General features: G+C 46.7%; 1 protein-coding gene and 1 long non-coding RNA gene across 2 annotated transcripts; one reads left to right on the top strand and one right to left on the bottom strand.

Moving 5' to 3' along the window:
- Positions 1–149: 149 nt before the first annotated feature.
- On the top strand, positions 150–6,487 carry TNNC1 (troponin C type 1 (slow)). Its single transcript, XM_010024200.1, has 6 exons — positions 150–184; positions 3,940–3,970; positions 4,279–4,425; positions 5,339–5,453; positions 5,560–5,696; positions 6,320–6,487. The coding sequence occupies exons 1-6, from the start codon at positions 161–163 to the stop codon at positions 6,349–6,351; spliced, it is 486 nt and encodes a 161-aa protein (XP_010022502.1). The 5' UTR covers positions 150–160; the 3' UTR covers positions 6,352–6,487.
- Positions 6,488–12,249: 5,762 nt separating this feature from the next.
- Positions 12,250–14,717, bottom strand: LOC104413266. Its single transcript, XR_719965.1, has 3 exons — positions 14,631–14,717; positions 13,835–13,899; positions 12,250–12,446 (listed from the first exon to the last, which is right to left on the bottom strand). It is a non-coding gene; the product is annotated as an uncharacterized LOC104413266 (long non-coding RNA).
- Positions 14,718–14,728: the final 11 nt, after the last annotated feature.

The raw sequence follows: 14,728 nt of genomic DNA, 5'->3' as shown, positions 1-14,728 counted from the left end.
GTGGGGACGAGGATGAGATGGGGATTGGCGTGTGGGGCTGCCGGTGGGCTGGTCACATCCCCCGGGGCGGGCAGACCCCTATATCAGCCAGGCTTGCAGGGGCAGAGCCGGCACTGTGCAAGCGTGACATTTCCCAGCCCCTTGCCCACCCTGTCCAGCCATGGATGACATTTATAAGGCAGCGGTAAGTACCTCCCTTTGGGATGTGAATGTGGGGGGGAAGTTTTAAAGGGTTTTCAGGAATTTTACAGTAGATTCCCCCAAACTGTGATCGAGTTAATTCAATGGAGAAACACAAATAAACGCTTTATGGGTGGCAACTTTTAATCAACATCATTATCTGTATCCTATCCCTTCAAGTGCATTTCTGTCTTTGGCTGATGTGTCCTTACTACCACCCCTGAGCAAGCAGTCCCCAGCACCCATCCCTGAACCCCAAAACCCCAACTTGTGGCACCATGTCTTTAAGAGAAGGCTGATGCTTCTGCCTCAAAGAGCAATAGTTTTACAAGGGCTCAGACTTTTCCCATTGATGGCTCTGAAGGTTTCACCCTCCTCTTGTAAGCGTTAAAGTCTCAACTGTGCTGCTAAATTACTTGCAATTACTCCCCTGGTTCTCCTCACTGCAGGGTGGGGAAATGCCCTGTAGGTGAAGTTATACATCTCAACAAAATCCTGTCAGTGTAAGAGATGGCTGCAGGTTTTAGCCCGGACAAAGCAAAGCAGCACTTCCCATGAAATGAAAGTATTCATACGGGTTAAACCTCACCCTCTTCTTTCTGGTGATTTATAATTCTGTCATTGCTACATTTCCCCCTTCCATAGCTGATTAGTTTTCTGGGAGGTCTAAAAAACCCTTTGGCTTTTTAAAGTTATTTCCAAACATCCTCCTCTTATTTGCTACTCCTGATATCTGCCCTGCAGAAATCCAGAATGTGAGCTATGCTCAGGGAATGCAGAGCATCCTAATGGCTATTTTAACTTACACAGCTGCATGCTGCACTCACTGTGTAAACCCCAACTATTTGGTCTGTAATAAGAGCACTGCATTGTTTTGTAACATAGACAGACAGTGGCACACAGGTGGAATAAGGATGAAAATAGATTCTGGATTTTGTGGATTGCTACTGAGCCTCTTCCATAACTGGAGTTAAAAGAGCTTTTTGGTGACTTTTTGTTTTTTAAATATATAGTTGGTCAGGTTTTAACCTGACCTGATTTTAACTGAGGGCACAAAAGATGTATCATACAAGTCAAAGGTTTTTAGAGGGAAGATAGTGCTTGATACATTACTGAAGAAAAAACCCACAGTGCTCACATCTCTTCTGTCTTTTGGTCAGCACTGAACCTCATGCAATGTAAGCCCTCTAGCAATCCTGATAGTATGAAAAGGCTCAGGAAAGGCTGAACTAAAACAGAGTCCCCATACCATCACCTCCAAAAGGGAGAAAAATGTGATCTGTAAAATCAAAGAAAATCCAGGTCTCTGTAATTAAGTTTTGTAGTTAAATATATTCTCTGAGACTCAAGGCACAGGTCTTCTCTTGCCTGTAATTAGGGACAAAGGCTGAAGTGCTTTGCAAGCCAGTAATGCCCACAGGCAAAAGGGTTTGTCAGCACACTCACAGCATGGGTGGAGAGCCCCACAAAGAAAGCTCCAGCTTCTCTCCACATCTCTGCCCTGTATATGAAGGTCATCCCTACCTGAAGCCTGTGAGCTTCAGTGGAGCTGGACAACAGAGGAATTTAGCTGAGAAGAAGTAACTGCAGCAATAGACAACCACCCAAAATTCCTACCCCAGATAGCAAAAACTTATCCCAAACACAGAGCCCCTTGACCAGGGAAATGGGCCACACAAAAGACCTGATGGACTTCCATAAGAATTTTGCTGCTGATTTGAAGGTGGGGGCACACTGACAAATGTGAGGTTTGAGTCCTGGGCATTAACTGCCAGCACTTTTACAGAGGCAAAACAAAACCAAGCCAGGCACAGCTGAGACAAGCAGCTTTTTCATTGATATATTCCCCAAGATTTTCACTGTAAGAAAACATTTACCTGGAAAAAAATTCAAGAACTTAAACTTCCCATCTGACTTCCAATTTGGAACATGGGATGAAGAAGAGAGATGATAAAAGCAAAACACAGCAGATTTAGTGTTACCATGGCCGCTGTAGTGCTGTGAGCTTAGTGCTTTGCCTTCCCACACTTCAGCTGGAGAAACCTGCCCCTGCAATGTGGAGAGAAAAGGGGAATAAAGCTGCAAACAGCACCCGTGTCCAGAGGGTTCTATAAACAGCTCAAGAGACATCTCTCTAATGAAAGTGTCATGCATTTAATTTACATTCAGCATAGCTCCAGATCTATCACTTGAGTAGTCTAGGAAGCTTCAAAAGTGAGTATTTCTTCATTTGCTGCATGCTAATGGCATATGTTAATATTGTATTTATGCCAAGTTCCCTACATGTGGCCAGAGAATCCAATGGATTTTCATCTTGCCCACTCATGCCTAGATAAGGGTGTGCAAACACAAAGCTATTTTGGGAACATTTTTAGGCTCTGTTAAGCGGCACTAAGAACAGTGCTAGAGACAAGTGTCCAGATAAAGGGCTGCAAGGATAAATACCAAAGCCTGGGAACAATTGGGGAGCTCATCTTTATCTCCAGCACCTCTCTCACCCAGGCTTATAAATAGCAAATGCACCAAGTGAGTCATGTTACTCGAGTGGCAGGACAGTGGTCGTGGACATTGGCCGAGGGAGCATTGCGACTGCCCTGGCTCTGCCCAAATGATAGCCATGAAGAGCCAGCAGCGACTTGCCTGCCTTGAGCAGCACCAGGGCCACGGTGGGCTTGGGCTTCCTCCTGCAATGGCAGTGCTAACACCATCCCTAGTGCCTTCTGACTTGAGAGTCTTCACCTTCTGGTGCGTGGGGAATGGGTAAAGCTCTCTGCCTACTTCCCACAGGCTCTGTCCCACTAAGAAAAAGCACTTTCCCTGCCTCTTGCTACAAGTGGGAAGGACTTCCACATGGCTTTTGTAAAACCATTGCTCTTTGGGGCAGAAGCATCAGCCTTCTCTTAAAGACATGGTGCCACAAGTTGGGGTTTTGGGGTTCAGGGATGGGTGCTGGGGACTGCTTGCTCAGGGGTGGTAGTAAGGAGACTTCAGCCAAAGACAGAAACACACTTGAAGGGATAGGACACAGAGCTGATGGATTCCTCTTTGCCCTCTTGTTGGTTATTGTAATTAATTAATGCTAACTAATAAGCTCCCACTGACTGCAGGGTTTGGGAACAATCTGCCAGCCTGTTTCAGGTAATGCTCCATGGGCCATTTCTTCAGGGAGATACCCAAAATACGCTAAAGAGAACAGCAGCTCCCTTCAGAGGCAGAAACCTTTGTAATAAACACCAACTTGGACAGAAGTAGACCAACTCTTAACACTCTGGATAGTGCAGGGAGTTTCCTGAATCTTGGGCTGAAAAATGACCACCAGGAATGGTCTTGTCCACTTCTTCCTCCCTGGGGACCTCCTTAGCACATCCCACATCTGACCCAGGCTCAGCTCACAGACAGGCAACCCTCAGCAGTGCAGCCATCCCACTGCGAAGCCTGCCAGCAACAAGACATTATCCCTAAAAGGTTGACAGAGGCAAATACTTTTCCCAGGGTCTCCCCTGCTTGTACAAAGGCTACTTCTGCTGCTGCTGCTCTAGAGAAATGATACTCACTCCAAAGGAATTGGGAATAATTTTTTTTTAAGGGAAAGAACCTCATAGACTACAAAAAGTTGTGGTGTCATACAACCCATAGTCCATGAGGGTCACTATCATGAGGCTTTGCAGACCTTTGCAAAGGCTGATGAACAAATAACATGTCCTTTTAACAACTGGTGATGCTGATGAAGGAAAATTACTTGGTCTCTTTTCCTTACAGGTTGAGCAGCTGACAGAAGAGCAAAAAAATGGTAGGTGCATCTTTAACTTGACACCACAGCCTAAAGATGAGCTCCCCGGCCAGCAGCCCAGCCTGCCTCAGCAATTTTACCCCAATGCTTTGGCCAGAGTGGCCAAAGGAATTTTGATCCACCAGCATTTCAAGCAAGGCAGTTTCTGTGCATGTGCCTGCGTGTTGGCACCATGTGATGCCCAGGCAGTGCTGGGGTGCATAGGCTGGGGAGGCTACGCCTGGGTGAGCTCTCTGCCCTGCCACCCACCTGCAGGGTTGAGGTGTGGAGCAAGACCCCCCAACATCTCCTCTTACCTCTCTCCCCAGAGTTCAAGGCTGCCTTTGACATCTTCGTGCTGGGTGCAGAGGATGGTTGCATCAGCACCAAGGAACTGGGGAAGGTGATGCGGATGCTGGGGCAGAACCCGACCCCTGAGGAGCTGCAGGAGATGATAGACGAGGTGGATGAGGATGGTGAGAGACTTGGCTTTCTTCTCTTGCACCACCCCTATGTCTGCAGGCATGGGGGGCATGGTGTGGATCAGGAGCACTGAGCATCTGAGCAGTGCTGGCAGGATCCATGCCAGGGACAGTCGCAGCCTGTGGGGAGCAACATCATGTGCTGTGATTTTGAAGGACACTAAACACCCACCAAACTTCAGCATGGTTCCTTTAGGAAATTTGCAGGCGAAGAGGAACTATAAAAATCATTATTCCTATAACGATCAGACTGCTTGAACCGATTTTGGGAGGTATTCTGAAATTGCACAGATCCATTTAAAAAACAAAATGTAGCAACTGCCATTTCAGAAATGCCACCAGATTCTACCCTCAGCAAAGTCTTTCACTGCTTGAGTGCACACACAAACCCCTGTCAATATTGATTAAATCAGTATCCTGGTGATCATACCTGACAAAATCCACTGTGTGCAAGTTAGGCAGAAATACCATACTAAAAAACTGGAAAATAAAAGCACAGTTAAAAATCAATGGCACAGCAGTTTTCATTTCTTGCCTAGAAACAATAGTACTGTACTGCTGGTGAAAAAACACACTGCATGAATACCTGCCTTCTGGAGTTTTTGTTATTAAGAATACCTGGGTGAGATGGACAGGTATCTCCATAGCAGGAATTTCCATTCATCGGTGCTTTCAGTAGGACTTTTGGTTCAATTTTGCCTTGGCAAAAAGACTGCAAAAGGTATGAATTCAGTGATGAAGTCAGTGCAGGGACTCACTCCCTCCAGCATCCTGAAAGCTGCTTCTTGCTGCAGGGCTGCTCTCTGGAGTTTTGGTCCTTGGTTACTAAAGGGAAGCACAATCTCTAGCTTGGCCTTGCCTGTCCACCCACTGTAGCATGAGCTGATGGTGTTTATTCTCCCTACAGGCAGCGGCACTGTAGACTTTGATGAGTTCCTTGTTATGATGGTCCGGTGTATGAAAGATGACAGCAAAGGAAAAACTGAAGAGGAACTTTCAGACCTCTTCAGAATGTTTGATAAGTAAGAGCCATGAGCACACCATGGCAGGGTTGTGGGAACAGTACAATTGTCCCGCTCTCCCTCCCAGCCTGCTGCTCTGCTCCTGAGCTTTTCTGTCCTCACACAGAAACGCCGATGGCTACATTGATCTCGAGGAGCTGAAGATCATGCTGCAGGCAACGGGAGAGACCATCACTGAAGATGACATAGAAGAACTAATGAAAGATGGGGATAAAAACAATGACGGCAGGATTGACTACGATGGTATGCCTCTTTCTTGCATGCAGCTGGTCACAAGTCCTTCAGTGTCCCTCAGGCACCTCCCATGGTTTTGCTTGTCTTCTTTGTCAGGCATGAGCCCATGCAGGCAGTACACCTCACCACAGACAGTGTTTGCACAGGGATGGGGGGTTTCTTAGGCTAGTAAAATGATAGCAAGGTCCTGGGGTTGCCTTAACTGTTCCCATGCTGCCAAAACCAGCCTGCACTGAAGCAATGCTGCCTTCCATCAGAGACCTGCCCATCCCCTCCTGCCCCCTAAACACAAGCACTCTGAAGGGCCATATCTTTGAACGCAGTGCTACTGAAAAGACCCCCAGGCCATTTCCGAGCTGAGCTGGTGGCCATATCTCACCCCGGGCACTCACCTCTGGCATTTTGGTGGCTGCCCAGGGTGACGCTGGGCTCCAGTGACATTTCCAGCTGGAGTCACAAGGAGCCCTCGCCACAGCCAGAAGAGCAGTAGCCATCCCCCCACAGCCTCTCACACACTGGGGAGATGGAAGAGGAGACAGGGCTGGGGAAAACTGCCAAGAGTGCACTTGGCAGCTGCGAGGGCACTTCAGTCCCACCTCACGCCCCTTGTCTCCAATGTCTTCCCTTGGCAGAGTTCCTGGAGTTTATGAAGGGAGTTGAATAAATCTGAGGCCAGATGGACAGCCCAAATCTCCTAAACCCCGCAAGCTCTGCACCTCATCTCCTTGGCTAAGTCCCCTGGCTACCAGCATGAAGACTGAGTGCTGAGAAGGGTGGCCGCTGGGAAAATAAACCGCGTTAACACCGAGTGCCTCAGATGGTTGTTCCTTGGAGGCTTATCGAGAGCTTCACCCTGGTTGCATACCCACAACTAACAGGGCCACTCCTCGGGGCTGCATTGATCCCCTGTGAGCCATGCATAGCAAGGGGACATCACAGCTGGAGCTTTAAGCCTCCAAGGAGGTATTTTGCTGCCAGCTGAACAACGGGGCCATGGGTGCTTCATGAGAAGCTGTCATGTTTCATCTCCTCACCCCTGCCATGGTGAGCGGGCTCAGGAGCCGGAACTGGCTCCTGCTGGTTTAACTGGAGTATTGGTGGCATTTTAGTGATGAAATGTGAATTAACAACCACTTATGCTACCACTGAAATCCTCCCTGCTCTCACCCCGCGTTCCTGAGGGGACACCCCTTCCTCCTCCCGCCATCTTGATTGCCACCCTGCGGTGCATGCAGAAAGACGCCTCAGTTTTCTTTGGGAACATGAATAAAAGCCATTCCTAAGCCAGAGTGGGTGCATCCTTCCCATCCCACTCAGCCTGGCAGGGGGCAGATGGCAGCAGCCCTATGGCACTTCATGGTCCTCCAGCAGCCCCGGATGGGAGCCTCACTGCCATAACCAGAACACCCAATTTCCCCACAGAAATCATGTTCATTTGGGCAAAAGGTGCCCTGAGCGTGGCACAACTCCACTTTGTGTCTCAGTCCTCAAGTACAGGGTGACAGCAGAGCTGAGGAAGAGAGGAGGACAAGCCATGCTATTGCCAAGGGCCCCAGGGTGCCATCTTTTCTCATCCCAATTTTTTGCATTAGCAGCTCTCCCTGCACATAGCTGCCTCCTCCCATCGAATTACAGCCCCAGCACAGCTCACACATTGCAGTCATGTTGCTAAAATCAACCGTTTACCCAAGCAAAATAAACATTGGCCCAGCAAGGTGCTAGACTGCGTTGGTGCAAGCCCCGGCAATGCTGCCACGCCAGTGCCCCCGTGCCTGCTGCACTGTCCTTCCGCCTTTCCTCCCAAAAGTGGCTTTTGTTTTCCTCCCTGTCTGTGGAAGGAGCACCCTGAGCAGCTGTACTTGAGAGGAACTGAGCAAAGTAACCTGTTAGCTGAAGCATTTTCTTTAAAACCCAGGATATTTTGGGAACTCCCCAAATGCAAGCATCTGGAAGAGCTGCTCAAAGAGGTCTCCCTGAGGGTGCCAAGCCCTCAGTGCCACAGCTCTGCTGATTCAGCAGAACTGCAGGTGTACCAGAATCAACAGACACAGGAATGTGTTTGGTTAAACCACCCTGTGACAGGAAATGCTCCTGGGTGTTACTGTCTCCTGTTTCCAGTGAATCCATAGCCAGGAGATCAAAACCCATCATTTTGCACCTCCCCAGTGTAGCAGCAGCAGTTATTTCTGACCCAGACCTGCTTATGAGGACACAGCTGAAATGTTTTACCCCAGGCCCGTAAACCTCCACAGAGTTGCAGCCACAAGCCGGTGCCACCAGGTCTCCCCACAGCCATGGCCACCCAACCCATGGGCAACCCACACCCTCACATCTTGTCAGGCATCACCAACAGCCCCATTACCTTCCTCTGACCAGATCCAAACACCCAACATGAACATCTCCAAGATATTATCCACTGCTTACTGATAGGCTTTAGCTCACTGAAGAATGAGCAAGAGGAGGTAAGGTCAACCCCCTCCCTTCAGTCAACCTGGTGGCTTGGGGGAGGCTTAGCCCCTAGCTAGGGAAAAGGATGGCTGCAGAGAGCCACCCTGCCACATGTCTTGGCTCTCTCCCCTTGGTCCAATGGTACAGGGAGCCACAACTTTGCTGGCTGTCCACTCCTTTCTGAAAGTAAAACAGGGAAGATGGTGGCTGGAAAGAGAGGACAAAGGTCTTTCAGCAGCTGAAACATGGCTGTGTAAGAGCAGACACACTGGTACTATTTGGGCTTTTCCAGTCCTTAGACCAGAGGTGCCAGTAGATCAGCATGCTCTGTCTTAAGTCCAAAAATCTGCTGCAAGACCAATTTGCCTTAACACGCTGATGGTCCTCCAAAAGTACAACAGCAAATGCTGCAGGGTGGTGCGCTACGGGTGGATTTCACTGTTGGCTAAAACATGGAAACAACTGCGTTAGGAATGCAACACAACATGACAGGCCAGAGAGTTGGTTAGACAGCTAAAAAACCAGTAGGCAGCACAGAATCAGGCTAGTTGAAGCCTCCACAGAGAGGAGGGGGTTGGAGATGTGCTAGTGGTGAATGAAAACCACCCCGGGGAGTCCATGTATCTATCCAACTTCAACCAGTTCTGCATTTCTCCCTGCATGCATAGTGAACTTGTGGTGCCTGAAGCCCTTAAAAGGAAGACAACACATTTCTACGTGCACCACTTGAGAAAAATGCAAGTCTGTGAAACAATTATTTTTTAAAGGCAGGAAAAAAAAAAAAACAACAAACAAACCATTTTCTACACTCAAAAGCAGTCCCTAGACCTGTGTGCTCTGAACCCCCCAGCTGAGACAGGAGCTGTGCTGGCAGGTGACAGCAGTACGTGCTACCAGACACAGACAGTTTTCAGGCCATTTGATCTACCTGCATTTGCTGCCAGTAGATTTAACTCCTGCCCTGGTTTGCAGCTTTGAGACCTCTCTTCAGCCCTCTAAGTGACTGCAGGAAGGTCTGAGGACATTTTGTACACACCTCCCCAATAAAAGCTCCGCATCTCTCCTACAGTTACACGTGTGCTACCAGGGCAACAGCAGTATAACATGAAATAAGGTACATCAGATAAACATTTCACATCACCAAAACCCCTGTTGTGAAGAAACTCCTGCAACATCCTTGAAACTCAGGCAAAGCAGAACTCATGTTCCATTTGCTGCTTCTTGAACATACTACCGAAAGGTGTTAAAGGGAGACAGAGCACCACGTATCCAGTCCTACTTTTCATTTTCATTGTCCCCAGTGAACACTCTGCCCTACCATAGCACTTCACAGTGCTTTGATTTCTGCTCCCCAGTCTGTGCTCTCAGCTTTCAGTGCAATGGCTCACCTTTGCCAAATGAGCTGATCTGGTATTTGGTTACACAACCTTTACTCTTTTTTTTTTTTTTTTCAAATCAGAGGGGAAAAAAGGAGACAAACTGGAACCTGATATAGCATCCTCTTAACTGCAAATGGGAGAATCATCTGCAGCAAGTACAATATACAGCAGCAGCAAGCACAAAACACATAACCTGATGCACAGCCAGTAGTTGAGCAGATAGATGGTCTCAAGCTCATTGGCTTCCTACAGGATACCAAGGACTTAATCATAAGAATTTTGAGGTTTTTAAATGTCAAAGATGACAGAGCTCTGCATAATGGGAACAGTTTCAAACAGGCCACAGCTGCCAGTTCCGCCTTCTAGGCTCTATATGTAATCCTCTCAAAAAGGATCTTCAGCCTCACTTGACCAACCAAACTGTGAAAGACGATGAAGATGTGCCAGGAGGCCATGTCAGCACAGATTCTCCTTTGCAGCTTCCCATGTGGGCAGGGGAAACTTGTACAAGAAGGGAGTAAGTCGTGGACTGAGCTGTCACAGGGTTAGAAAACGCAATAGGTGAAGAGCTAGTGTCTGGGCATTGTCCATGTGTGCAGGGAGTGGACAACAACAAACCTAACACTGAGCTGCTGTGGAAGCTCACAGAATTCCTGTCTCTTGCTACACAATGATGCCTGGATTAAGGTTACGTTCCTCTGTGCTGCATTTTGTCACGCAGCCGCTATTTTGGTCAGAAAGTCAGCAAGTCCATATTTGGGAAGCTGTCCCACTGAAGGGCAGCATGAAGGGCAGAGATGAAAAGACTGCTTCTGAAGGCAGGCCCAGGATTGCTGCCTGGAGCCACAGGAAGCCCAAATCTTCACCTCTGCTTCTTGTTTATTCGCCAACATCCCTTTCTCAGCCTGACCCTTGCCTCTCTCTTCCCTCAAACCACATTCACTGGGGAAGACACCGAGGCGGTCTAGAGGCAAAATCTTAAAAAAAATTTAAATCTGAAGTTTTTAAAATTAAAAAAAAAAAAAAAAAAAAAGTCTTAATGCTACATTTAAAATGCAGAATTTAAACCAGGTTGGAGATCTGCAGACACATGGGGGAAGGTGTAGCCTGTCAACACCAAGTCCTCTGTTCAGAGGCTTTCTCTTTCACACTTCTTGTCACAACACACATCTGCAGCACGGACCTGCACTTACTCAGCTGGACCAGTTAGTCTCCTCCAACACCAGCAGCAACCCAAGGGGTATCTCCCTATGCTAGGTCTGTCAGCCCTAGTGAGTGCTGCTGGGCAGCTCTGGGCCAGCAGCTGAGGCTGTCAGACATGCATGCTTACCTGAACCACAGCTACACATCACTGTTGTAAACAAACATCAACATCCACAACAGTCCACGAGATACACACAGCACGAATCAGACAGCTGAGGGCTGCAGATGTCCCTGAGACTTTAAAAGCCCTCATGAGTTTTAAGTTAGTAAATCTCTTCCTATTGCTTGGTTCAGAGCTGGGTGGTATTTTTCATCAGTCAAGAACAACTCAAAAGTGGGAGCTGGGAAAAAACTTTTGAAATCAAGCCATGAAGAACTCAAAATATTTACCTTCTTTCAAAATAACGTTGCATTTTGGTAACTGGCTTAACAATTAAAAAATAAATACATTAACTGGACGTTTCAGATTTTTTTTTTTAGCTCAGGTGTTTGTAGCAGAAGATGCAAACATCCAGCCCTTGTGGCGATTTGTAGATTGACACCACCGAGTGGACAAGGGTTGGAATTACAATTTCAGGAACACTTCGCTGCATTTTAACAGATGGCTCGTTTCATGAATAGAAAAGCACCTTTTGAACCAGCTTTACTGGTTTGAACCACCTTTACCAAAAGGTGGGACCTGGAGGGTGAAGCCTTCTCCCGACCTGCAGGAGGACAGCAGTAACAAAACCCTGCCACAGCATCTCTCGGGCTTTTGAATGTCACTCCCTTGAACTCACCACTCAGTACACTGCAGATACATTCTTTTTTTTGTTACTGGAATGAAAAGTCCACTGAAATACAGTATCTGTGAAAAATATGCATACTTTATATAGTCAAAACCCCTTACACATTCCTATGATAGCTCCATTAACACTTCAATGCTTCCAAGTTATTTCAGAGTAGGACACACATGAATTCGAACACTAATTGCTATGATCTCTGACACCACAGCTAGGACTCACTACCCTCCCATTTTTCAGGATATCCAGCTGTAACTACCTTACTGGGACAGCACTATCAGCAGACACGCAACAGCCCTTGGAAGTCTCACCTTGCTGTAGCACCTCTAGGGACTACCATTAAAACCATGGTATGAGAGCTGAACATGCACACCCATATCAAAAATAGTATTACCTGTACTGAGTATCGTCACTTAGGAGTCCAGGCAACACTGGCTTCAATTTGCATGGAAATAAATAAGTTGTTTCTTGTTTAAATTTTACAGCTTAATAACCATTTCACAACTTGAAAGCAGACTGAACTACCAAATGCTCATGACCTGTACCAGTAACCACAGTATAAGAGCTCCAAGGAGGAACAGCTGGTTTACTTTCCATGCTGGAGACTGACCACACAAAACCCCTCTAACACCTCCAGCTGGCTTGATCTGACAGGGAACAAAACCACAAAGGCTTGATGCACAACTGGCATCTAAAATACAACTCAAAAAAGGCTTCTGGAAGGTCCTCCTCAAGTTTGGGAGATGAGACTTTGTTACATCCAATTTTATTTTTTACAAAAATGCTGTAACACGCATGCCAATGGGAAAACTGGTTCTTTGTCTTAAACCACGTCAGTCCTTTTTCTGTTGAGCAGCCTGCTTGGCATTGTTCGCCTGCATCTTCTTCAGCCCCTTTTTGTTGTGTTTCTTTGCAAATCTCATGTTCCTCAAGAACTTGGGATCAACCTATGAAGAAAAATAAGCCATGCTGTAAAAAGGGACATATGTAAAAACATATAAATCTCCAGATTGTTCCAATTATTCCCAAATGCTGGCTGTGATTAATTCAGATTTTTTTCTGATTTACTACATCAACAAAATTCTTTTAGCCATCTGTAACCATGCTTTAACTAGCTATTTCCCTTCACTTCCATAAACAAACACACAAAACCCCCCAGCAATAAGCATGCAAGAAGTACAAGTTGAATAAAACTGTAAACAAGACAAATTTAATTTCCCTGACACAGTATGTTCTGGATCTGAAGTACTACAAACCACCCTTGGCAGGTGAGCACATACACACGGAATTCCTGGGCAAAGACCAATGCCACTTCCTCAGGCCTTTCCTTTTTACATTAAAGTCAAAAAATACCAGCACACAAGAATTGCTCCCCAGTTTTCTTGTCAGCTAACAGCTAGCCAATGCCTCCTGTCACAGCTGGGACCAATTCTCAGTACTATCAACTGCTCTAGTATTGATAAACACTTGCTGTTTTTCTAGTGTGAGGTCTCCCTGCCCATGGCAAGGGGTTGGAAGTAGATGATCTTAAGATCCTTTCCAACCCAAACCATTCTATGATTCTATTTTACTGTAAACAGCATTTTAACCAGCACACATGAGTATCGGGATTTTGACATCTTAACTCATGCTCAGTGAAAGGAGACAGACTCAGAGACTGACGGAGTGTCTGCAGGACTGGGCTGAACCTTCCCTGAGCTATGCAGAAAACAAGCTTTTAAGTCACATCCAAAAAGCCAATCATCACACCTACAAAGCAAACAGAATCATAACCCTCCCCAAATCCAAAATGTCCTATCTTCACTTTCAAGTGGGGAAAAAGATCTTGTTATATCACTTGTCTAATCTCAGAAAAAGCATAATACTGCCATTCTCATACGTATCGTCCAGAAATGCTAATACCTCTGAACTTCAGACTGAAATTCTCTGGACAAGTAAAACAGTAAATACAGGAAAATAAATTAATACTGAAAGATACAGGAAGTAGGAGAGCAAGCATGACTAAAAAGGGAGAAGAGCTATCCAACTGACATAAGTTTGTTTCACTTGAAGCAGCAGTTAGTGACACCCACCTGAGCAGGACAGAGACAAAACTGCCTAGTAAGTTAAGAAGCATTTTAGCAGACACACAAGGGTGGATTTCACATGGGTCAGAAATATCACAGCTGCATGTAAGGTAAGCAAAAGACAAAACAGAAACCCACAGTGGTTCTGACCATCTGAAGCACAAACCCCTGTCTGCAAAAAATACACCAGTCAAAATAATACTAGATTTTTTTTCCATGGTTAAGCCTCAGTAAAGTAATTACATGGGAATATCAATAGAAATGCTCACCCCTTTGAGAGATTCATATCTATGGGATCTGGGTTTCTTGATGCCATTTCTGTGCCACTTACGGGCTACGAACAAAGACAAGAAAACAAGTTAACATTGCTGTATTACCTTCAAGTCCAGATGACCCTACCAAAATGATGGTGAAAAGAACATTTTCTAACACTTCCCATCCAGACTAAGTGCAAATTAATAACACATTTCTATTCTCACCCCTCTGCACTTCTATGGGTTTCTAATCCAAGCATTTCAGCCTCCTCATCAACTAATAATACACCAGAAGCAACACCACTGGCACAATAAGAGGCCTCAACCATTAAGAAGCTCAAGCACTTGTATTCAGTATTAAAGGGCACCATTGTGCACTGTGCAAGCCCAAGCAGAACCTACTCTGTGAACTCTGCTAACTTACAGCAGTGATAAAAAACCCCAACAAGAACTCTTTTATCACTGTGGTCATTTCTGGATGGCAGAGGACCACAGGCTGAACACCATTCAGCAACGTGCTTAGTTCTAACACATGAAGCTTTTTCTTTGATTATAGTATTTTTATACTGAACCCAAACAAGTCATGTCTCTTGCAACGCTCTGTCCACCAAACACCCCATTCAACCCCTACATACCACCACCTCCTTCTCTCACTGCAAAAGAAACACATAACGCAAGGAACACCGGGCGGCCGCGACCGAGCGGGTCGAACCCGTCGGTTAAAACCTCTCAGCGAAGCTCGTCCCACAGCGACACCGCCCCCCCCCGTCTGCTCCCGGAGCCGCCAGGCCCCACACCGGCCGCGCCTTACACTGGTTGTGCGTGGTGTGGTTCTTGGACTTGGCCATGGTCGCACCTGCAGGACAGAGAGGCACGGCTCAGCCGGGGCGGGCTGCGCGGCACGGCTCC

This window comes from Nestor notabilis, unplaced genomic scaffold, assembly GCF_000696875.1.
Source record: "Nestor notabilis isolate BGI_N333 unplaced genomic scaffold, ASM69687v1 scaffold25881, whole genome shotgun sequence".
Lineage (NCBI taxonomy): Eukaryota > Metazoa > Chordata > Aves > Psittaciformes > Psittacidae > Nestor > Nestor notabilis.
This window is presented reverse-complemented; position numbering and strand designations above follow the sequence as displayed.